Genomic DNA, 25,273 nt, shown 5'->3' with positions numbered 1-25,273 from the left:
TCAGTAACAACAGGACAAACAACCGAAGTAAAAATGGGTCAAGGATTTCAGTAGGTATTTCTCCAAAGAAGATATACAAGTGACTGATAAACACATGAAAAGGTGTTCAGCATCATTAGTGTGAGAAACGCTCACAATAAAAACTGGGACACAGGACTTGAGCAGTAAAACGAGGCCTTTATTCACGAGTCTGCAGAGCCAGGCGCACCCTCACAGCCAGGAGAATGTGCGCGCCAAGTAGACAAAGGAAACTGGTTTTATAGTCTTAGCTTCCCCACCCTGAAATTGCCACCCTAAAGTGATTACCTTTTCCACCCTGAAATTGCCACCCTAAAGTGATTATCTTCTCCACTCTAAAATTGCCATCCTAAAGTGATTATCTTCCTTGCCCTAAAGTGAGAGCGATTAGCTCCCCCTCCCCTCTCCTTCTTCCCCGTTTCTCCATTACTGGTTACTCCGGAGTTACAATCTAACACGGTTATCTAAATGCCCCTTCCAATCCTTGTTCTTTTCCACACGGTGAAGGACAGTACTCAAACTCAGTATCTGGCAGCTAAAAGTTCCTAGATTTGCAGAGATATTCTGCAGCTTTTTGAAGTTCCTGCTTCTCCTCCTCTCTTCTAACATACACTTTCTGAGCTTTCCTGAGGAGTTTTTCAGTTGCTTTAATTGGCCCATTCATTTACTTTTTGCAATTTCTTACAAATATTTGGCCAGTTTCTGTTACAATGGTGACTTTTAAGAGTCCCTGTCCTACAGCATTCTCTGGATTTAGACCAGAATACTTTCTCATTTTGTCCCTGAGCTTCTGCAGGGATCTGATGGAGCTGTATTTCGAATGCCTTGGAGACATTCTGTGCATGGGGAACGGACTCCTTGATTCCCCTGATGACGAGGCTCCTAAGATCTTTCATTTGAGCCCTAGCCTCCGGCCTGTTATCCCAATCAGGGTCTATACTGGGAAACTTCTGTTAGGCCGGGACAATTCCCTGACTGGGGGGATGTTCCCTTTCCCATATCCTCATAGCAGCCCGTCTGATCACTCCCTTCTCTTCCCCACTGAAGACGTCTAATATAGACATTGATTCTGTCCACATGTATATGCTGGGTCCGGGGAACTGATCTTATTATTCTGCCAGTCCAAGGGGGTCCTTTACCAAGAGCTTCATATTGCGCTTGAAGTTTCTAACTTCAGTGCTTGTTGAAGGAGTATTTGACATATCTGATATGTCCTGGACCCCTGGAGACTTCCCTAAGGGGAAACCGGCTGCTCTGAGGGAATGGGGAAGTTCTTTAGGTCTTGCTTACATTGTTTCAATTCCTTTCTTAATTTAGATAAGTTGCCACCAGTGCCTTAGGTGTCATGGGGGCGGATACTGGTAGGGTATCTGCTAGGTGTTCCTGGCCTCTTCTGTCTGTACTGTCCATCCACAGTGCCTCTGCCCAGTTGGCCGCCGGCTGGCCAGGGTTATAAGGAAGTGGGAGACAGGACAGAGGGTCCCAGGCCTTATCTTTTTCTTTTTTACAGGGAAGAGACCTGCGGATGTGCTGGTAGGTGGTGATCAGCAGAGAGCATATTCCCTCTCTTCCTTAAAGGCTGTTGCCTGATCCTGGCTCTTGTGACCCAGTGGACCAAGCACCAGCCCGTGAACCAAGTGTTGCTGGTTCAACTCCCAGTCAGGGCACACGACCAGGCCACACGCCAGGTCCCCAACTGGGGGCACGAGCGAGAGGCAACCACACAGCGATGCCCCTCTCTTCTCTCTCCAAAAACAAACAAACAAACAATCCAAAAAAGCTGAACACACATATAAGACCAGGGCTTAACAAACCCAACATTCATCAGACCCAAATCGGGGCTAGAAGACAGATTTCCCCTAAATGGGTTCCTTTGGCCAAAGGAAACAACAATAATTTACCATTGTCTGTTTTTCCTTACTTTTGGTCCCCACCCCTAGGCCTAAAATTTCCATTTCCCATCCTCAGCTGATTCCCGTGGCTGAATCCGGTTGTGTTCTCAACCTAACGGACCCAGCGGAGGGGCACTCCACACTCACTTACTTGCACACAGACCGAGATGCTTTGTTCGTCTCCGGCCACTTCCCTTACAGGACAATGGACCCAGCGGAGGTGCACTCCGGCCGTTTCCCTCACGGGAGAACGGACCCAGCGGAGGGGCATTCCAGCCATTTCCTCACAGGACAACGGACCCAGCGGAGGGGCACTCCGGCCGTTTCCCTCACGGGACAACGAACCCAGCGGAGGTGCACTCCGGCCGTTTCCCTCTCGGGACAATGGACCCAGCGGAGGTGCACTCCGGCCGTCTCCCTCACGGGACAGCGGACCCAGCAGAGAGGCACTCCACACTCGTACCAGCCACACACACATTTTGTACCAGCCACACACACAACTCGTACCAGCCACATGCACAATCAGCTTCCCGAGGATGCCCAACCACCAAGGCAGTACTTAAGTCCAATTTTCCTACCTTGGCCCGTGCACGAGGTTGCCTGGTTGCCGCAGTGTTTGCTTTTGTTTCCCCCTGCGTCGATCCACTGCTGTCCCAACAAGAAGTCTCGGGTTGTTTCCGGACACTGAGGCGGGTGGGCCCTGGGTCAAGTGGACCACCCAAAAGTGGGTAGGATGCGTCTCCCCGCCTTGGCTCAGACTCCTTCCCGCACACAGGCGGAGGATCCCGGACGAGCCCCCAAATTGTGAGAAACGCTCACAATAAAAACTGGGACACAGGACTTGAGCAGTAAAACGAGGCCTTTATTCACGAGTCTGCAGAGCCAGGCGCACCCTCACAGCCAGGAGAATGTGCGCGCCAAGTAGACAAAGGAAACTGGTTTTATAGTCTTAGCTTCCCCACCCTGAAATTGCCACCCTAAAGTGATTACCTTTTCCACCCTGAAATTGCCACCCTAAAGTGATTATCTTCTCCACTCTAAAATTGCCACCCTAAAGTGATTATCTTCCTTGCCCTAAAGTGAGAGCGATTAGCTTCCCCGCCCTAACGCAATTAGCTCCCCCTCCCCTCTCCTTCTTCCCCGTTTCTCCATTACTGGTTACTCCGGAGTTACAATCTAACACGGTTATCTAAATGCCCCTTCTGTGGTTTGTAGATATGCCAGTGCTGTCAGCTCCCTTCTCAGAGACCCTCTAATTACATTTGCCCTTAAGACCCTTTAATTACATTTGCCCTTTGTTACTAATGACTTTTTACTGGTTTGGGAGTCACTATGTCCTTGTTTCTAACATTAGTCACTAGAAATGTGAATCAGATCACAATGAGATACCACTTCAAACCAATTTGCATGGCCTTAATAAAAATAATAGAAACTAACAAGTGTTGGTGAGGATATGGAAAAATTCAAATCTCCACACATTTGCATGTGGAAATGTAAAATTGTGCAGTCATTATGAAAGAGTTTGGCCAATCCTCAAAAGACTGAATAGTCCTACTCCTTAGTATAGGTGCTAAAGAATTGAAAACAGAGGCTCAAATGGACTTTTTAATATGGGTTGAGGCAAAAGTAGGTTTTCAGTTCATATGGAAAATGATACAATAATTAAATAATAATACAAGAATAAACTTTATGTTTTGTCTACTCACAACTGTAAACCTACTTTTGCCCCACCCTGTACACTTTTAATTTTGGGATAATTTTATACTTACAAAAAATTTGCAAAAAATCATGGTTTCCATATATCCTTCATCCAGGTTTCCCTAAGAGTAACATCTTACATTACCATTTGTCATTACATTTGTGAGAATCAAGAAACCAACGCTGGTTTCATAACAAAGAACAAAATTCTAGACTTTATTTAGATTTCAACAATTTTTCTACTAATGGCCTTTCTCTGTCCCAGAACTCCATCTCCATCATGTCTCCTTAGTCTCCCTTGGTCTATGACAATTTCTCAAACTTCCCTTGTTTTTCATGATCTTGATAGTTTTGACATATCCTGGTCAGATATTTTGTCCCTCACTTTAGTTTGCCTGATGTTTTCTTCATGATTAGACTAAGGTTATGGGTTTTGAATAAAAATTCCACAGAAGTGAGTAACCCTCTCAACACAGCATGTGAACATGACTTACCACAGGAGATATCAAACTTGATCACTTGGTATGTTAGTCTGCTTGGGTTACCATTATAAAACCAGAGACTGGGTAGCTTAAGCAACAGGGGTTTATTTTTTCACATTTCTGAAAGCTGGAAATTCAAGATCAGCAGGGTTGCTTTTGTGAGAAAGGCTCATGATAAACCACCGGACACAGAACTTGAGCAGGAAAGCAAGGCGTTTATTCACAAGTCTGCAGAGTTGGGCGCACCTCCAGCCAGGAACATGTGCTGCATGAAGTAGACAAAGAAAACTGGTTTTATACTAATGTGATTAGTTCCCCTCCCTAATGCGATTAGCTCCTCCTCCCTGGTTCCTCCATTACTGGTTAATCGGGTTCACAATTTAACACGATTAACTACTTAACTCAGGGTGTGATTAACTAAGGGTAATCTAGTTATAGGTCTATCTCCAACTTATTTGCAAAGTTATCTAGCCTATATCCATTTCTCTGTTTGGTGATGACAATCTTCCTTCTTTTGATCCCAGAGATATGTGAGAGGAGCTGCGGAATTTCCTCGCTCCTTTTCCATGATTCATCTGTTAATTATCTCCTACTGATTTGAGAGTCACTGGCTTGCTTCTTTATCCCTAACACTAGCAATCACCACACTGTTGTCCGTGTTCATGAGTTTTTCTCTCTTTTGGGGGGGGGGGCTCAATCCCTCCACCTCCCCACTTAGCTCCCCCAACCCTGACAGCTGTCAGCCTGCTCTCTATCTATGACTCTGTCTCCATTTTGCTTGTTAGTTCATTTTGTTCATTAGATTCCACATGAGTGAAATCATATGGTAGCTGTCTTTCTCTGACTGGCTTATATTACTGAGCATAATGCTCTCCAGGTCCATCCATGATGTTGCAATATTTCCTGCTCTTGTATATGGAAAGTGGGGTCAGTGGTGGGGGCAGTCATTTAGGAACTTACGTTCTTTCCAGATTGTGGCTCCAATATTTTCTAGGGCCTCAGAATCTACTGCTATGAGATCTACCTATGAGAACTGCAACCAAAGAGAGACAGTGCAAGATGGCACAAATGGTCATAATGAGCCTGGCTTGCAAGTGGAGCATATTGCAGGGGTCACTCCTTATGTGAGCGAGGCTGGAAAGAATGACCTAGCTATGGGACCAGGTAAAAAGGAAACTCATCCTGGTGCACACAGAGACTTCTAACCAGAGGTTAAGAAATCCATCCTGCCCTGGCTGGGTACCTCAGTTGGTTAGAGCTGATATGCTGATATGCCAAGGTTTTGGATTTGATCCCTGGTCTGAGCACATATAAGAATCAACCAATGGATACATAAGTAATTGAAAAAATAAATCTCTCTCTCTCTCTTCTCTGCTTTCTCTCTCTCTAAAAATCAATAAATTAAAAAAAGAAAAGAAATTCATCCTAATGCTTTCCCCCCCCTCAGAAATGAAGCTTTTATCAATGAGCCTCTCACCCTCAACCTCTCCCAAGAGCTAAACAGAGTATCATTATTACTATCACAATCAGAACTATCAGCATCATTTTCTTGGTTTATTAACTTTGGCACATAATCGAACTTTGCTTTCCCCTCCCACTACCTCAGCCTCCTGAGAGCAATCAAATTAGTCACCAGGATGTCATCGACCCTGGTCCTGGGGCAGAGGGCCCTGTGAATGACTAGTTGCCTAGGTTCAAATGTCAGGGCCAAAGACTGAGATTCATTTACTGGTTGCCCACAGCTCTTCAGAGACAAGAAAGTGACTCTTACATTTTGTGCCCCTGCTTTGTCCTTCCTGCAGTTTTGAACAAACCTCTGGCTGGGTTCTTCAAAGGGGTTATGGTGATAAACCACAATTAAAAATGTCATTTCTTCCTGGACTGAGAGGGCCTCCTGTCCCATTAGGATTTTGTATCCAAGCTCTGCCCATTATAACAATGTCTATTTTACAGCTGCTGGTTCAGGGAGGATAAAGTACTCTGGTTGGGCTAATGATATGGTCACTTCTGTGTCATGCCAGAACCAAGATCCTCTAGGGAACACTAGTCTAATAGCTTCTTCCCTGAACCTTCCATATCTTCCTGTTGTGAGAAACGCTCACAATAAAATTCCAGGACACAGGACTTGAGCAGCAAAATGAGGCATTTATTCATAAGTTTGCAGAGTTGGGCGCACAGCCAGCCAGGGACATGCATGCTCGAAGTAGACAAAGAAAACTGGTTTTATACTAATGCGATTAGCTCCCCCTCCCTAATGCAATCAGCTCCCTCTCACCTCTCCTTCTCCCTGGTTTCTCCATTACTGGTTAATCTGGGTTCACAATTTAACACGATTAACTACTTAACTCAGGGTGTGATTAACTAAGGGTAATCTAGTTATAGGTCTATCTCCAACTTATTTGCAAAGTTATCTAGCCTACATCTTTCCATTTCTCTATTTGGTGATGACAATCTTCCTTCTTTTGATCCCAGAGATATATGTGAGGAGCTGCGAAATGTCATTTCCTCACCCCTTTTCCATGATTCATCTGTTAATTATCTCCTATTGGTTTGAGAGTCACTGGCTTGCTTCTTTATCCCTAACACTGCCATTCGAGAATGACAAGTGTAGGGTAGCCTCTTCCAGGATAACATCGCTTTCTGGCCGTTGCTAGCCTCCTCTTTCTCCTGGTTTTGATTGCACATTGACCTATGGTATCTACATAGGTTCTCAACTGCGGATAATCTTGCTCCCCAGGAGACACTCGGTAGTATTTGGACACATTTTGATCGTACTACTGGGGGAGTGCATCTAGTTGGTTAGAGGTCAAGGATGCTGCTAAACATCCTATGATGCACAGGACAGCTCCTCCCAACTGCTCCCCCCACCAGCAAACAATAATTTAGTTAAAATTTCAATAGTGTAAAGACTGAGAAGGCCTAAACTACATGGATAGATAGTGCCCTATGATCTGCACTTTTGTGTTGTGCATGCTCTGTTTCCAGGGAAGCAGGGAAAGCCTGCTTCTTCCCAGTTATCCCTCTGCCCTCACAGTGGAGACCATGGAAATGAAAGAAAAAGGCTGGCCCTTTAGACCCTGGGCTGGGGTAGGTTGGGAAAAAATCTTCCCTGAAAATCTCTAAAAATAGGATGCCTCATTTATCCTTGGGCATAAGGAGAAGGGAGCCCAAGTTAGTTTGAAGGTCAGCATGATGTAATGAAGTGCAGTAAGCACTGGCTTGGAGTCAGACTGTTAAAGAGCAAAAGGGGGTTCTTTCACGTGGCGCCTTGGTGTAAAATGCAACAACGAGTGTTGAGGAAAACAGGTCTTTATTTACAATCTTCCAACCTGAGAAGGGCAGTGAGCACTTCAGCTCAGAATGAGTCCTGTTCTCCCACAGGACCCAGCACTTCCCTTGCTCCCCAAAAGGCTACAAGCCAAAAACATGCCCAGGAGTTTGCCATCCCTTATCTGTCAGGGTTATGATGTCATCAGCTTCCGTATAACAGGCCAGGAAACTGTGTGGCATGTTGCACTGGATCACGCATTGTTCTCTCCCTGTCCCTTCCAAAGCTGCATGGATCTCCTCTTCTACCTCCTTGCAAACTACATGGTGTTCCCTCTACTCCCTGCAAACTGCATGGTTCTCTCCTCTCTGCAAACCACGTGGTTCTCCTCTACTCTCTCCCTGAAAAATGGCTGCCGCCTTATTTTTAAATCCCTGACCACAGCCTGTGATGCAGTGGGAGTGGTAAGTGGTTATGACCATTCACAGAACCTTGTGCAGGCCCTGTATGTTCTTTCCTCACCATTCTACAATCAAAACCCCTCCCATCTCCTTGGGGCCTTGGAAGACCCAAATCCATTTCCATAACTAAGACACTAGCTACCAGCTATAGATATGCAAAGGCATCTTGAAAGCTGCCTCCTTCCTCCATCTCCCAACTGCAGGCTCTGGAGATTTTAAGGGGGAACCCGCTCTTTAACAAGACGGACCTTGATTCAAATATTGCCCACCACTCTTAGCTGTGTGTCCTAAGCAAGTTCCTTAACTTCTTTGGTTTTAACTTTCTTACAATGAAATAACACCCCTAATTTGTAAGGTTTCAATGAGGGTTGAATGAGATGACACATGCAAAGAGCCCAGCACATTGAAGGCACTCTTTTTGAAACTGAGAATTCTAAAATTATCTGAAGAGTAGCTCAGTGACAGAGATCTATGCTGACCATTGTGCTATTTTATAGCATTAATGGATAATTTGGCTGCTGTAGGCTAGCTGGGGAGATAAGAGCCACCAGGAAGCAAGGAAGTTCAGGTCCTTAATGATGCATTGGTAGAGTTGAAAATGAAATGCCCACTATACACTTTTTTTTACTTACTATAACAACACTACAATGGGCCCCATCCTTGGACAGAAATGGAATGAAACATATGTTGTTCCATGGAGGCATTTTGGCTTAACTCATAAACATATTATAAAAGTTAGCAAAATTTTTGCATCATGAGGTGAGTTGTGGTAGTTACATTAGGCTGTAGGAGAGCCAAGTTTTGTCATAGGTGTGAGAAGGAAGAGCCTATCTTGACAGCCCCATCTTCTTGATTTTCAGAGTTTGGGGTACCTCAGCAAGGGAAAACCTGAGGCTCCAGGAGAATAGTCCTTCAGAATGTCTCCTCTGAGCTCACACAACAGTCAGGCCAGGTCCTGGCAATAACACGCACACCTTTTGTTGGGAGGGAGGACTTGACGTGCCACTTGAGAAAGATTAGCAACAGAATGTTCATGTCCCTTGTTTCTATAAGTTCCCTTCTTGAATATTCCTGTAATGACACAATTCAAACAAAGCGGTGAGTGCATATTTTTCATTGTAGTGTTGTATATGATACAAAGGACTGGATGCCTCCTGATGTTCACACAGGGAGGATGGTTACACACATGATGGAGTGCTTGTAAGATGGAGTATGGTGCTGTCTTCAAAGACTGGTGCTTAAAGTTTAGTACAGAAGCTTATAATGTTGAATATAAAAAGAAACAGGAGACAAGTTTGTAGGTATCTAGAATGTATTTCTGTTAAATTTTGCTTAAGACAGGCAAAATCGGGGGACTTCCAGCCAAGATGGAGGCATAGACAGACATGCTGCATCTCCCTCCACAACTAAGAAGAAATACAACTACCTCAAAACTAGAAACAACCAGAATTTTCAGAAAACCAAACTGCATGGAAGTCCAGCAAACAAAGATATAAAGAAGAAATACTCATCCAGACAGCTAGGAGGGGAGGAGCTGGGGCAGAGAGGACACAGGGTAGTGGTAGCAGCAGCGGCTGCAGCAGCAGACCAGCAAAAAGTGCAGTTGCATGTTTTAAAGTCAGGAGGGAGACCTGGGGAGCGTTCCCAGCTCCTCACCAGACCTAGCAGCTCATGGTCCCAGTACCGGGGATAATCAAGCCTCATTGCCTCTGACTGTGCAGACCAGTGGGAGTTGGGGTGGAGGCAGAAACTGCTGGTCTCTCAGCAGAGTCCGCCTATTTAAGGGCCCCCATGGTCCTATAACGTCCTGAGACCCACCCACTCTGTGACTGACGGCCCGGGCAGCAGCTAGAGGGGCTCCAGTCCAGTGCAGAAGTGGGAGAGGTGTGTGGAAAAGGAGCAAGTGCTGGGCAGGTGGCATTTTTCCCTCTCAGTCCCCTCCCCCACATACAGCGCCACAACCTGGTGAAATGGGTTGCCCTGTACTGACGAATCCCTAAGGCTTTGCCCCTTACAATGTAACAGGAGCGACAGCCCTACCTGGGATGCAGAGACAAACAAAGACAGGAGCCTGTCAAGATGAGGAGACAGAGAAGTATGACCCAAAATGGGAAACGGATCAAGGTTCCAGTGGGAGAACTAAACGACGAGGCGATAGCCAACCTAACAGATGAGGAGATAGACAACCTAAGGGATGCAGAATTCAAAACACTGGTGATAAAGATGCTCACAAGGTTGACAGATATGCTTGAGTATTCCAAACGCATAAGAGAAGAAGTGAAGGCTATGCTAAGTGAAACGAAGGAAAATTCACATAAAACCAATGGTGAAGGGAAGGAAACCGGGATTCACGTCTATGATTTGGAAAATAAGGAAGAAAAAAATAGTCAACCAGTGCAGAATGAGGGAGCAAGAATTGAAAAAAATGAGGAAAACTTCCCAAATTTTGTGAAGGAGATGGACATACAGGTCTGGGAAGCACAGAAGATACCGGGAAAGCTGGACCCAGAGGGGACCACACCATGGCACCGTGATCGAGATGCCAAAGGTGGAAAATAAAGAGAGAGTCCTGGGGGCAGCAAGAGAGAGGCAGAGAGTTGCCTACAGGGGGGGGCCTAAAGGACTATCAGCTGATTTCTCAGTAGACACTTTGCAGGCAGGAAGGACTGGCAAGCAGTATTCAATGTGATGAAAGGCAACCTGCAAGCAGGATTACTCTATCCAGCAAGGCTATCATTTGGAATGGAAGGGCAGATGAAGTGCTTCCCAGACAAGGTAAAGCTAAAGGAATTCATCATCACCAAGCCATTATTATACGAAATGTTAAAGGGACTTTCTTAAGAAAAAGAAGATCAAAACTATGAACACTAAAATGACAACAAACTCACAACTAGCAACAACTGAATCTAAAAAATAAAAACAAAATCCAACTAAGCAAACCAGAATAGGAACAGAATCATAGGTATGGAAATCATTTGGAGGGTTATCAGCTGGAAGGAGGAAGGGGGAGAAATGGGGATATAGTACAGGGATTAAGAAGCATAATCGATTGGTACAAAATAGACAGGGGTAAGTTAAGAATAATATAGGAAATAGTGAAGCCAAAGAATTATATGCACGACCCATGGACATGAACTAAAGGAGGTGGGATTGCTGGAGGGAAGGGGGGTACTGGACAGAGGGGAGCAAAGAGGAAAAAATTGGAACTGCTGAACAACATAATAAAATATACTTTAAAAAAAAGACAGGCATAATTGGATAAAGACATGTTTTAGTTTTCTTCTATACATATAATCTGTCCCACTATATATATATTTTTTTTTTCTTTTTTTTTCCCAAGAGAGAAATGGCAGAGAGCTGTAGAGAACACAGTCCAGAATTTCAATGTAAAGGGCTCACCATTTCTGAAGCTGACATGACACCCCCCAATCCTGTGGGAGTCAAATGGTATCCTTCTAAACCAGAGAAGACATGTGCCATGTGAAGCACCCCAAAAGCAAGTTTTGGCTCAGAAATCAGATGAGATTTTAGGAAGTGGGAAGTTAGTTAAAGCCAGGGTGGAACTTGAGCACCGTGCTCCTAATGGGGAGCAGGTAAGCACTGGCTGAAAAGTTGAATGCATACCTTTCTCAGCATGAACACTTATTAAGTCACTTCCCAATTGTTGCCCTTCCTATATCATGGCTGGTCAGCTGTAAGAAACAGAAACTCCTTTAAGTTGTCTCAATGAAACGAGCATTTAGCAGAAGGAAGCTGAGGACTCCACAGAGCTCCCCACCACCACCACTCATTGCCCCACAGGAAGCAAAAGAAACTCGGGAAGAGCCAGTGGCAGCCTCTGCCTTTCTCTGGAGCCACAGAGGGCCTTCATCTCTGTGGCTCTCCCCTTTCTCTTACCAGAACTTTGTTTCTGTCCCCAGAAGAGGCCCGACATCAAGGTTGCCACCCTGCCATGGCCCAGCTCTAGGTAAAAATGATAGCTAGTTCCCACATCTCTGCCTGCAGTTCCCAAGTTCCACCCATGTACTGGGAAAGGGAAGGAATCTGACTGGCCAGCTGCAGGACCACCAAGGCATCTCTTCACCCAAGGACAGGGTTGCAGTGAACCAGTATCTTTAAAACCCTCACCCTCACATTCACTTTCAGGGACTTCCCATGCCCTACAGTCTGGCCTCTCCTGAGGCACACTGCTAGATGCTCATCCCTTCAGAAGGGCCTGTATTTGCTTCACAGCAAAAATCCCCTTCCTTCAAGTCCCAGCCCAAGCCAGCCTCTTTGTTCCCAGGAACCCTACTGGGAATCTATGTGCCCGATGGCCTTTAGCCCTGTCATAAAGCTTCCTGATTGCCCCAGCTATCTCCTGTGGGTTTGCATCAAGTTAGGACATGGGTGCTTGGGAACAAAGCTCCTGTTGTCAGCTTCTTTGGAGTTCACACAAAGCCCGGGAAGATGCTGAGTTCCCTGAATTATCAGCTGATTGTCACCAGGGATTTCGCTGATGGCCAGAAAAATGTGTGAGTACAAGCTCTCATGGTCTGTGAGGCCTCTGCTGAGGAGGCCAGGGTTAAAGATCAGAGTGCTGTGAGGCTCTGTTTGCTGTGGTTGCAGGAGCCTGTGGGAGTGGATGGGTCTGGATACTGAGGACAAAGTCCAGAAATAAATTACGTGGGCCCGTATGCTGGGCCATTTCCTCCTTGAGCCCTTCCATTCTTTCCTGCTCTCCCTTACTTTCTCCCACACCCTGAGCCTTGGCACTGCCTCCTGTCCTGCTCTTTCTGAGTGCCTAGGGTAGAGGAGAAGGGAGTCAGCCAGCTGCCAGTCCTGATAAGGTAAGGGAGCACCTGGGGGCTTCTCTGCCTGTTGGATGAACTGGGCCTACAGCCCTTTGTCCTATCAGCTGGGAGGATGGGAGGAATAGGTCATCTCTCAGAGGAGGGTGGCTTGGCAAGTGGGGCACTGGGAGGCGCAAATGTGGGGAAATGCTATAGGGCTCACCTGCAGACAAGGTGGAACAGGCCTATGAAGTAGAGAGGTAACTATTCCCTTTAGGAAGTTGGAAGCCAGAAACGCCAGCCCAGAGTCTTGGTCTATCAGGTTGAAGACCAGCCTGAGAGGCCAAGGAGGAGGGAGGAATGTCCTGGCACTCAACTACAGGAAGGCAGATATATTGACAGAAGGGGAAAGCAGTTGCAAGGGCTGCCGAAGGCCAGCAGCCTCCTCAGAGCAGGAGGGCCTCACTGTGGCATCAGGGGTTATGAGGATAGCCCAGGGGCTACTGACTGGGCACCTGGCAGATATCAGCAGTATTGCATGTGCCATTGCAGCGCATGCTCGCAGCACAATGGTGTTATTGCCTCCATTTCATGGATACAGAGACTGAGGACCATGGAAGTTGAGGTGCCCACAGAAAGGAGCTGAACTGGGGCTTGGCTCTAAAAGCCAAGCTTCTCCAACTCACATGGGTCCTTGGCTGGACAATTGCAAATGATCACGGTAGTCACCTCTAGATGACCTGGGCACCAGGGTGAGGCAGGACTCTGCCTGTCTGGTCTCAAAGCCTGGGTGACCTGTGGGTTGTCAGAGAAAGGAGTGACTGAGGGAGGCCACCACAGAGGACTCCCAAAGCTGCCTCACCTGAGTTGTCGGGATGGTGGGCACCTGTCCCAGTTCACAAAGGAGGGCAACTGAGGTACGGACTGGACAAGGTCAGGCTCCTGGCAGATGTGGGGACCCATTCCAAATGTCCTAAATTGGGCGTGTTTATTCCCTACAACTAGGTTTCCCCCTCAGTTTCCACTCTATAACTCTGGACTTGAATTTTGTTCTTAACCATAAGCCCCTGAATTTGGTTCATAATTTTAGTTTGAAGAAAACCAAAACTATGTGGGGCTCTCTAGACCTGGAGCATACTCCTGAGTAAACCTCTCAACTCCATGCACTTCCTGCAGAAGGTTTCTCCCAACACCTGAACTCACTGGGAACCTGATGGCTGGTCCTCAGAGGCCTCTTTCAGGGGAACCTTCACCCTGTGTGTTTATCTTGGACCCTGCTGCATCCTCAACATGGGCATGTGCTAGGGGAGGAACAGGTCTGGAGAGAAGGGACAGGAGGGACAAACCCATCCTAGTCATCTAAATGCATTTACATAACTTTGTTTTTCATGGCTAACCAAGGCCCTTGCTTTCACATTTTCACTCAGCCCGTATAGCAAGCCACTCAGAGAGGAAGAATAGTACTTTTGTCACAAGGAAAACAGAGAGATAAAACAGAGTGAGTGCCTGGCTCGGTGCCAGTGGACTATGAACACCTTGAGAGCATGGGCTGAGCCTTCTTTGCCCCCTTTTATTACACACCCTGGGCATGGCAGAGAACAGGCACTTGGTAAATGTATGGTGAATAAAGTTCTGGAGTACTTTGTAGCAAAAGTAAAACGTAAAGGTACAAGTGAAGTTAGGTTTCTAATCCAATACTGTTTTAGACCTTCTTGTCTAACTCCTGAATTAATCAAGCAGCAAACATCATGTTCCTTCATTGCAAAGTAATCAGGTGAGACTGTGCAAAGGAAAAGTGGGCATCAGGAATTATTCAGAGCCAGAGATAAAAGGGGCCAAGACAGCCTTTGGGGGGCAGTGGCAGAAAAAAAGGCTGTGGGGAAAAGAGAGCCATGGTGGGGAGCAGGGGATGTTCCAGGCAGCTGCACAAACATGCAAAAGAAAGAAAATACCAGTCCAGATTGGGGTCTCTTAGCTCCACACTGCCACATATGACAAAGTTTTTGGCAGTGGGGGTGACCAGGCCCTGTCCCCACCAAGGAAGGATAGGACAGAGGACTATGGTTTCACGTCCCCCCCCCCCCCCCCCGGGCTTACCTGGACAAAAGAGAAGGGAGCCCTGGTGAGGACCCAGGAACATTGTGTCTCTGAGCCAGGGAGCAACTCTCAAGCACATGTACTTCCTGAGCTGCCAGTTCCATGTCTTCCTGGGAATGGCAACCTGTGGACATCACCCTCATGCTTGGCCACCTTATGTGGGGTAGCACTCCCTTTCAGCAGTGGAATATGTCCTTCTACAGGCTCTCTGGGGCTCTGGATTGCAGAGAAGAGCTTATCCATCCCTGGCTGGAACAGGGCATGTGGAGAGGCTCAGAGGCCTGTTTCCCTGGTGTGCACTGCCCAAATCAGGCACCACCAAGAGATCCCATCTCATTGGGGTTGCTGCTGCCATCGGCTCCTCTAATTCTTCCATGACACTGATCTTGGTGGCTGATCTTTGCAGGTAGCCATCATTGTCAGAAGGGGAAATTTCAAGCACCCTAGACAGTCTTGTGAACTGTAAAGTAAATAATAAAAGTAACCTATCCATATGGAAAAGCCAAACAACAGAAAGGAGCATCATGTGAAAGAAAAGTCTCCCACCTTCTTCCCTCCACTTCCCACTCCAATCCTTCTCTCCAGAAGAAACCACTGTTAACAGTTAAATATAATTACCTCCAGGGAAGATGTATCTTCATCTTTATGTATGTGTATCTCCTATATTTTAAAACAAAAATGGCATTATACTATCAAACTTACCTTGTTTTTATTACATACTTATATATCAACATATATATAGATTGAACCATATGAAACTGCCAATATTTGACTGTCTGGACTAGTGTGGTCTAGCCCGGATCTCTATCATCTGCTGGATTGTGCTGACTTCCACCAAGTGGGGGCCCTTTCCACCTAGGCCAACCAATTCAGTCTTCATTTTCCTTGGGGTGATGAATACCATGTGAGGGCCCATCACCTGTGGAGGTGCATAATATGATCTTCTGTGGGTTTTTGTTTATTTGTTTGTTTACATCTTTTAAAGATAACTTGGTTGGTGAAACAAAGGATGATTTTTGGAAAGACCAGAAGAAGCCTGTCTACCTTGGAGGCTTCTGTTCTCCCAAGTGAAGGATGATAGGGGACTAAAGGATGGGAATAAGGGGAGAGAGCTTCTAGTTTTTCCTTTCTTTTAATGTCTTTTAACCTAGTTTTTGGTATTAAGGTAATACTGGCCTCACAGAATGAGTTAGAAAGTGTTCCCTGTGTTTCTGTTTCCTGGAAAATATTGTCAAGATTGGTATCATTTCTTCCTTAAATGTTTGGTAGAAATCATCAGTGAAACCGTGTAGGGTTGATGCTTTCTTTTTTGAAAGGTTTTTAATTATTGATTCAATTCAATCTTAATTAAATATTAGAGAACTTACTGATTCTCTAATATACATATAGGCCCATTAATATTCCTTATTTCTCCTTGTGTGAGTCTTTTTTACTTTAAATAATTTTCTATTGTTCAATTACAGTTGACATACAATATATTAGTCTCAGGTGTGCAAGCCACTGATTAGACATCTATATAACTTACTAAGTGATCACTCTGATAAATCTAGTACCCATCTGACACAACATACAGTTATTACAATATTATTGGCTATATTGTAGCTTCAGCTTCACTGGAGAGGACACTCCAGCGTCATCGCAAGATGTCGATTCAACACGGGAGGAGACAGATACCGTGTCACTCCCGAGTTGGACTGCACAGCCATTTTCGGTGGTGCAGATAGACTCTTAAGAAGCTACACCATCGTCTCTCGAGACGGACGGCTGCCGACGACAATTCCATATGCTGCCCTTTATATCCCCATGACTATTCTGTAACAACCAATATGTACTTTTTAATTTCTTCACCTTTTTCACCCATCCCACCAACCTCTCTCCCATCTGTCAACTGTCAAAATGTTCTTTGTATCTATGAGTCTGCTTCTCTTCTGCTTGTTCATTTATTTTGTTTTTTAGATTCCACATATAAGTGAAACCATAAGTAATTGGCTTTTCTTTGTCTGACTCATTTCACTCAACATGATACCCTTTAGGTTCAACTATGTTGTTGCAGATGGCAAGATTTCATATTTTTTATAACTGAGCCATAATCCATTGTATATATGTACCACTTCTTTATTCATTCATTTATTGATGGACACTTAAGATGCTTCCATATCTCAGCCATGAACATATAAATGTATACATCTTTTCAATTTAGTGTTTTGGGTTTCTTTGAATACCCAGAAGTGAAATTGCTGGGTCCTTCTTTGCCTCTTGTTATATAGCCTTTGTTTTAAACTATATTTTTTCTGATATAAGTATTGCTACCCCAGCTTTTTGTTTGTTTCCATTTTCATAAAATATCTTTTTCTATCCCTTTACTTTCAGTCTGTATGTGTGTCTTGATCAGAAGTGAGTGTCTCTGGTATCCATATGTCTTTGATTGGAGAGTTTAATCCATTTTCATATAAAGTAATTGTTGATAGATATGAATTTATTGCCATTTCAGAAGATCCTTAACATTTCTTGTAACACTGATTTAGTGGTGATGAACTTCTTTAGCTTTTTCTTGTCTAAGAAGACCTTTAGCTGTCCTTTGATTCTAAATGATAACTTTGCTGGGTAGAGTAATCTTGATTGTAGGTCCCTGTTTTTTTTATCACTTTGAATATTTCTTGCCAGTCTCTTCTGGCCTGCAAAGTTTGTTGAGCCATCAGCTGATAGTCTTATGGGTATCCTCTTGTAGGTACCTAGTTTTCTCTTGCTGCTTTTATGATTCTCTCTTTGTCTTTAACCTTTGGCATTTTAATTTGATGTGTCTTGGTGTGGGAATTTTTGGTTTGATCTTGTTTGGGACTCACTGAGTTTCCTAGACTTGTATGTCTATTTTCTTCACAGGGTTAGGGAAGTTTTTTGTAATTAGTTTTTTCAACATGTTTTCAATTTCTTGCTCTATCTTTTCTCCTTCCAGCACATCCATGATGTGGATGTTGATACACTTGAAGTAGTCCCAGAGGCTTCTTACTATCCTCACTCTTTTTGGATTTTTTTTTCTGCTATGAATAGGAGTTTTATGTTTTCTTACCTTTCAAACCTCTGATTTGATCCTCTGCTTTATCTACTCTACTGCTGATTCCCTATAATGTACTCTTTGTTTTAGTTATTATATTTTTCACTTCTGACTGGTTCTTTTTTTATGTTTTCTATCTCCATTTTTATGTTTTGTATCTCTTTGTTGAAGTTCTCACTAAGTTTATCTATTCTTCCTCTAAGTTCATTGAGCATCCTTATAACCAGTGTTTTGAACTCTGCGTCAGGTAGATTGTCTTCATTTAGTTTAGTTTTCTTTCTTTTTTCCTGGAGTTTTGTTCTGTTCTTTCATTCAGGACATGTTTCTTTGTCTCCTCATTTTTGCTGCCTCCCTGTGTTTGTATTAGGTAGAGCCGCAATGTTTCCCAGACTCGGTAGAATGGCCTTATGTGGTAGCTGTCCTATAGGACCCAGTGGTACAGCCTTCTCGATCACCCAAGCTGGGAACTCCAGGTGGGCCCCCCATGTGGGCTATGTAAACCTCCTGTTGTAGTTGAGCCTTGGTTGCTCTTGGCACCTCAGTGGGAGGAATCTGACCCCAAGCCAACTGGCTGCAAGGTCTGGCTGATCCATAAAGGGTCAGCTATGCAGGGGCTGACCCCACAGAGCAGGACTTACACCTGTGCTCTGGTGTCTTCTGAGTTTTCTCCTTGAGTGTGTGGCTTGTGAAGGTGGCTATCCACTGTGTGCACTACCTCTGGGGACTCCTAGGAGGTGCAGGCCAAGGTCAGCACCACCTGTGTTCTGCCCGGGGTTACCCAGCATGAGCTACAAAGTGATCTGCAGAAGTCTGCTACTTGTGCTGGGCTTGGAGGTTCCCAGGAGAGGCCAAGCTGTGAGCCAAGGCTGGCTGCTGCTAGTGCCAAGCCTGGGGCCACTTATCAAGAGGTATGGAGCATGCTGAGGCCAAATGCTGCTTGTTTGAGAGATATTAAGAAAGTCTGAAACATGAGCCAACACAGGCCATTTGTATGGAAAGGCCACTGGGTCTAAAAGTTGGGGGTGGGGAGGGCTAAAGGAATCACCAGTGTGGGGCAAACAGTGTGAGTCAGGCTTATGGAAACTCAGATATAGTGCCCGCCTGTTGGCTCTGTAGGGGAAAGGGTTCATCAAAGGAACAGTGGCTTCTGCCAGTATTTCTGTCTGAAAGTAAGCTGCCCACACCGCCCTCACCCCCGCCCCACTTTCATTCTGTTGTTAGACAATTCAGTTCCTCCCTGTGTGTCTGGTGCCTTTCAAGCTGCTGTCCCAGTGCTGTAGCTCAGAGAGAGTGAGTCTGAGTAAGTCCATGCATGGGCCCTTTAAGAGGAATGCCTGGGACTTTAGCAGACTTCTTATTCAGGCACTGTCCCTACTTGTTTTTAGAGTCAGCAGTTATGTGGACTTCTCTTTCTGGCACTGGGACCCTGGGCTAGGTGGCTGGGTGTGTGGCTGGGACTCCTCGGTTCTCAGGAGAGATCTCTGCAGTCAAGATATTTCTCCTGATTTTTAACTGCCACAGTTGAATGTAGGACCAATCTGTTTCACATTTTATCCCTCCTACCAGTCTCAACATAGTTCTTCTTTATATCCATATGTGTAGGGCTTGTGTTCAGCTAGATTTTAGGTAGTGCTGAATGGTGCTTGTTCTGTAGTTTAGTTGTCATTTTGAAGTAGTTGGGGGAGGATTAGAGTACCACATTTACCTACCCCACCACCTTGATTAAAAACCTTGATTATGTCTTTCAAGGAATTGGTCCACTTCATCCTGTTACCAAATTTGTAGGTATAGAGTTGTTTATAATATTCCTTTATTGTTCTTTCAATACCCATGCGATCAGATCAATGGTCAGAAAGGCAGAGATGGAAGGGTGAGTGTGGGGCTGTCAGGGGGACCCCTTCCCCTGGGCACTCCCTTAGGTGCTCACAGGTACAGGGGAAGCAGGCAGTGGGCAGAGCTGGAAGCGGAGTGTGGTTTTCCTTACTTCAGTGATGCAGATCAAGGTGTTCTGCAAACTGAGTGGAGGGAGGGAACTTTGAAGTAGGGTTGTTTTCGTTTTTGCAGAAGGAGCTGACCAGAGCCCACAAAAGAGTCCCCTAAAGCTCAAGTACCAGGGAAGGTGCAGGCCATGAAACTACCCTGGCCTCTGTTTTGGTGGGAGTGTGACCCATCTTTGGCCTTGTGAAGCTTGGGGCTGAGACTTTTTCCACAAGAGAGTGATGGACCAGAGGGGTCCATGCAGTGTGTGGCTTACTGTGCTTTACTTTGGAATATTTTTGGTTTATAAGTATTTATAAAACCACTGATTGGGATAAAAATGGACCTAGGATGCAGGTTGATAGATGGGGAAGAAACAGGGGCCTAAGAAGGGTCAGGCTGAAATGAGGAAACAGTTGTGCATGGGTTAGGATGTGATGCTGATGCGTGTGGCTGGAGAGTGGCAGATGAAGGAGATGGCTTCTGTTGCAGGGCATCTCCGGGACACAGGGAGACAAGAGCCAGTCATGGGGGCGGGGAGGTCATCAGAATCTAGGGGTCAGAGTAGTGGGAGTCCAGGATATGTGGCAGGTCAAACACTCCCCCACCCCGAGGTAGAGCAGGTCTGGCCAGGGGCACCTGTGAGGTAGACCCTGGTGTCTGGAGAGAGATGGCATTGTGTACACAGAGATCAGGTGCCATGGGATCAGCAGATGACAGAGCCAGGAACCATGGATAAGCCTCACATTTCTAACTGGTATGGAGAACTGAGGAACCAGACCAACAATAAGGAGCTCAAAGCAGAACAATGCCCTCTGAGTCTTTCCTACCTGCTACCTCTCTGGGTTACATGTGTTAGGAAGACGGACCAGACTCCCTCTGAAAGAGCTGCCAGGAAGCCAGGATTTAATTAAGGACTTCTTTGCACTTTCATACGGACCCTTAAACTTTCCCAAAGCAGGGGAAGTAGAGCAAAGAGCACAGATTTCAAAGTTGGGCAGAAGAATCCCTTTCTACACTTAATAGTTGAATAGCTTTTGCAAAGTCTCAGCATTTCTCACACTTTCTTGTCCCACTGAAAATGGGGACAGCAACATTTCTTCTCAGAGCAATGTACCTGAGAAGTTCTCCTCCAGGGCAGCTATTAATTGTGATTTGTCCCATTCCCCTCTTGTAAAAGCCTCACCTGGCTGCCTATGTCCAGGCAGTGGCGAGCAGTCACCTGGGCCACTTCTAGGAGAGAGGAGCAGAAACCTAAGGGACCCTGTCAACAGTCTCCTGCCTGGACACAATAATCCCTCAGGGACCTCAAGAGTGCTTCCTGGGGAAGGCCTGGGGACACAAATGTTTCAGGAGTGCTTCATGTTCTGTGACCTTGCAGTGGCTCTGCAAAACCCAAGCATTCCCATTTCAGGAAGGAGTGAGCTAAATCAGTCACACAACGTGCTCCAGCTCCTCCTGTAGCTAGTAGGTGGCAAAGCCCCACTCTCCCACCATGACCATCCTTTCCTAGGTCCCTGTGGACACATCCTCAGACAGGGGCAGTGCTTGGGCCAGGAGGCCCAGAGTCTAAGCCTCCTGGGAGGCTGGGCTGAAGCTTCTCCAAGGACACCCTTTCTAGATGCTCATACTGTGCTGCAGGCTCTTCCTTCCATCTGTCAGGAGACAGGAGTGTGGACAGGACCCGAAGGAAAGGTTCTATGTTCCTTTGGGGTTCGGCAGAAAGTTTACAGTGTCATTAAATGTATAAATATAAATACATATGTACTAAATAAAAATTGGAATAAAAAAATTCTTCGTCCAACAGAACAGAGTGGCAAAAAGACTTTGTCACATTAAGCTGCTGCCTGCACCCCCGCTGCCCTTACTTCTCACTCTGTCTGCTCAGTCCAACACGCCGCTGACCCTCCACTTACCTGCAGCTGCCCTTTCCTTGGAGAATGCCCTTCTATCCTTTCACCATGGGTCCTGATCCTCCTGTAAAAGCCATCCTCTCAAAAGACTTCATCCACAGTTTCATTGAACAGATATCTGATAGGTGCCCCCTAGAGACAGGTCTATGCTAGCTGCAGGGAGCATGCTGAGAAACAAAACAGAGCCACCACCTCACACTGCTCAGCTGCTCAGTGAGGGCAAGGCACCAGGACTTCAGGTCAGGACAGGGCTTCTCCTTCAGGTCAGGTCTGTGACCTCCAGACTCTACCTGCTAGAAGCCAATCAGGCCCACCCCAGTGCAAGAGGTAGCCAGGTACAGGGGACAGGTGTAAAAAGGGGGCAGATCTAGGTTAGATTCCCAGCTCCACTGCTAAGTAGGCCACCTTTCTTTGTCAAACCCCATGTATAAAACGGAGGAGCATCTGTGTTTAAAAGTGCTGTGAGGTTTAAATAAAATATGTTACATGTCTGTAGATGGCTGCTCACCTCAAAACTCCACATGGTATATGGTAATGACTGGTTTTCACGGATGTCTGACCAGATAACAGTTTTGCTTCTGGATGATAGAAAACAGTGTCTTAAGTATGTTCAGAACCACCCCCATTCCCTATGTCGAACCTAGTGCCAAGCGCAAAATAAACATTCAGTAAAGATGAGATAAAATGAAAGAAATTGAGAAAGTGTCTTCTTACACTTGGATGAGACAGTGACTTATTTGTTTATTCAAGAATCATTTATTGATCCTCAGGCCAGGCATTTGGGGCATGCTGCAATACACACTGGATTCACAGGGGCTCCCTCAGGGCATGAGGACTAACATTCTACTTTCTTTCTGCATACAGGCTTCAAGGGTAGCTGTCTCAGGATGTTGGTCTTCAAGCTGGTAAGAATTGCATCTGTCACATCTAAGAATCGTTTGTGGTAGTTCCAAAAAGCTAGTTAAATAACTCCGAAGCAAAGCCTACAAGGAAAAATCAGAGAGTGTTTGAAGAAAAAAAAAAAGACATATCACATTATCTAAAAAAAAGCAACTTGGCCAGCTTCTGGGCCTCAGCAGGGGGCCACTTGTGCTCAGTAATCCCTCACTCATATTCACTTAAAATGTGTTGACAAAGGCATCTCTCATTTGTTGTTTCATTGCTCCAGAGAGTGGGAATAAACATGAGCCAAAGCGCTTGGGGCTCTGCCTCATCTTCTTTCAGCTCAACAAACATCTCTCACTGCCTGCTATGTCCCAGTGGCCAGATATAACTCTGTGTGAAAAGGGAGCATAGAAGCTTCACATTTACTGTTGAGTTGACAAACACTGATACACTACCCTACCCTTGGGTTGGGGTGAGGGGACAGGCCTCCAGGCAACCTGGGTGGTATATGCATGACTAAAAAGTTCAGGGTGCTGGAGGATCCCAGAGAAGAAGCCCCAAACCTGCCCAGGCATTTCCTGACCTACAGAATTCTAGCCAAAACCCGGGAAAGCCAGATAATGCTGCTATTGTTGGTAGAAATCAGGATCTTCCAAGGGATCATGAAGGGATCATTCTAAGGACCCGTGCATGGGAGATTGTGATGTGGCAAGGATTTTTCAGGTTGAAATATGCCCCTGGGTTTCCAATGTCCTATCTCCCTCCATCCTGCCATGGAAAAAGTCCAGCCAGGTCCTCAGCAAGACCAAAACAGTGCCCAGAGTTTCTTCTTCATATTAAAGCTTATTCCTTTGTAGCCCATGCAGTCTGCCATCGGCTCTGGTAGCTTCTAGACCCACATGGCCATGTGCTCCAAGACGAGATCATTCAAACAAATGAACAAGGTGAATGGAGGTCAGAGAGAGAGAGAGAGAGAGAGAGAGAGAGAGAGAGAGAGAGAGAGAGAGAGAGAGCTTCTTTGTTCCCCTGGGATTATAACTGTTACAGAACCCCTGGGCTGCTCCAGTTGAAAACAAACCCATGGGCTCTTTAGTTAGGGGCCCGATTGCCCGCCGCCAAAATTATAACTCTCAATACCAGAGTTTGGTGAAAAGAAAAAGAATTGTTTATTTAACAGTTATATAGATTTAGTTACTTGCGGATTTCTGTTGTTAAGTCTTATGCTCTTTAAAATACCCACAAACACATATCCTTGCCTCCCCCCCCCTTCCAAACCAGGCTAGTTTTAGGGAAGTCAGAGAAACCGTTTCCCTACTTTCCCAACACAGTTCAGCTTTACCAGCAGCTGCCAATCATTCAATCTGATTGGGGAGGTCCTTTCTGTGCTGTGGTGCCCTCCAGCTCTCAATGCAGAACCACCTGGATTCTCAGCCTCCTTGCAAACTGTCTTCTTCCTGCAAACTGCGCGGATCTCCTTTCCTTCTCAAAACCGCATGGCGAGAGCCTCTTAACGCAGCCTGGAGACCCCTTCTCCAAGCCACATGGAGAAGGCCCCTTCACCAAGCCACGTGGAGGGAGCACACGAGAGAGCGAGAGCAAGAGAGCAAGCGCGCGAGCGCGCCAGAGAGTCAGAGCACCAGAGCGAGAGTCCCAGAGTGAGAGCACGAGCGAGAGCCAGAGAGAGTCTCAGAGCGAGAGTCTGAGAGCGAGAGTCTGAGAGAGTCTCAGAGCGAGAGCACGAGCAAGAGCCAGAGAGAGTCTCAGAGTGCCAGAGCGAGAGCCAGAGCGCCAGTGAGAGCCAGAGGCCAAAACGAGAGCTTGAGAGAGACTGAGAGAGTCTCAGAGGGAGCATCTGAGAGAGTTCGAGTCAGAGCGCCAGAGCGAGAGCGCGAGCCAGAGAGCGAGAGTCCCAGAGTGAGAGCACGAGCCAGAGCCAGAGAGAGTCCAAGCGCCAGAGAGAGTCTGATAGAGTCAGAGCTAAAATGTCTGCAGCTGCTTATATATCCCTGACTGCGTCATCTGACGCAGTGGGCGTTGCAAATAGTTCTGACCATTCACAGAACCTTACGTAGGCTCTGTGTGCTTTCCATACCGTCCCCTGGTTCAAGACTCCTCCCATCTGCCTGAGGCTTTGGATGCATTAAAGCCATTTGCATAAGAAAGACAGTAGCCACCAGCCTCAGGCATGTGGAAGCATTTGAAAAGCTGCTTACTTCTCCCCATCCCCCAGCAGCAAACTCTGGGGATTTTTTGGACTCCCCTGTTTCTGTAACATAACCAGGAGCTTTTTTAAAATAACCAATCAACTTCCCCAGTTTTCATGGGTTTTTGATAAGTCTATCCATCCCCTAGTTAGACTGACACGTCTCTGTGGTCAAGCAGCCCACCCTGTGCACCCTCCAACAATCTCATACTAGAGGAGGGAATGGGAAAGAGTTAATTCACTCAGTGGAGCAATGCTCTAATCCCCTGGGGTATGAAGCTATCACTTTCTGGTAAAGAAAACAGGCTCATGCTCCCCAGTTTATTAAGCTCAATGTCTAATTCTCTTTGCTCTCTCTTATTGATAACTAGTTAACTACCTTTGGTAATAATGCAATGTCCTCTTTGATAAGAAAATGCTCCAAATATTTTTATCCTGAATGTAAAACCATAAAGTGGCCATCATCTTTGGCTGCTGGATCCACACTGCTGAGAGGGAGCAGCACCCCCAAGCATTGCCTCAGGGTTCCAGAAACTGAACCCTCCAAGTGTCTGA

General features: G+C 46.0%; 1 protein-coding gene across 1 annotated transcript in view; it reads left to right on the top strand.

Moving 5' to 3' along the window:
* The first annotated feature begins 23,414 nt into the window (after positions 1-23,414).
* The window catches only part of MYO7B (myosin VIIB), a 114,662-nt gene continuing 112,803 nt past the window's right edge, over positions 23,415-25,273 (top strand). The window contains exon 1 of the mRNA XM_090287083.1: positions 23,415-23,459. Coding sequence (XP_090143209.1) covers positions 23,415-23,459 — 45 coding nt within the window. The remainder of the gene's footprint in view (positions 23,460-25,273) is intronic.

Source organism: Furipterus horrens, unplaced genomic scaffold (assembly GCF_987537825.1).
Source record: "Furipterus horrens unplaced genomic scaffold, mFurHor1.1.pri manual_scaffold_1, whole genome shotgun sequence".
In the NCBI taxonomy this organism is placed as follows: Eukaryota; Metazoa; Chordata; class Mammalia; order Chiroptera; family Furipteridae; genus Furipterus; species Furipterus horrens.
Note: the sequence above shows the minus strand (reverse complement) of the source record. Positions and strands in the feature narration are given on the sequence as shown.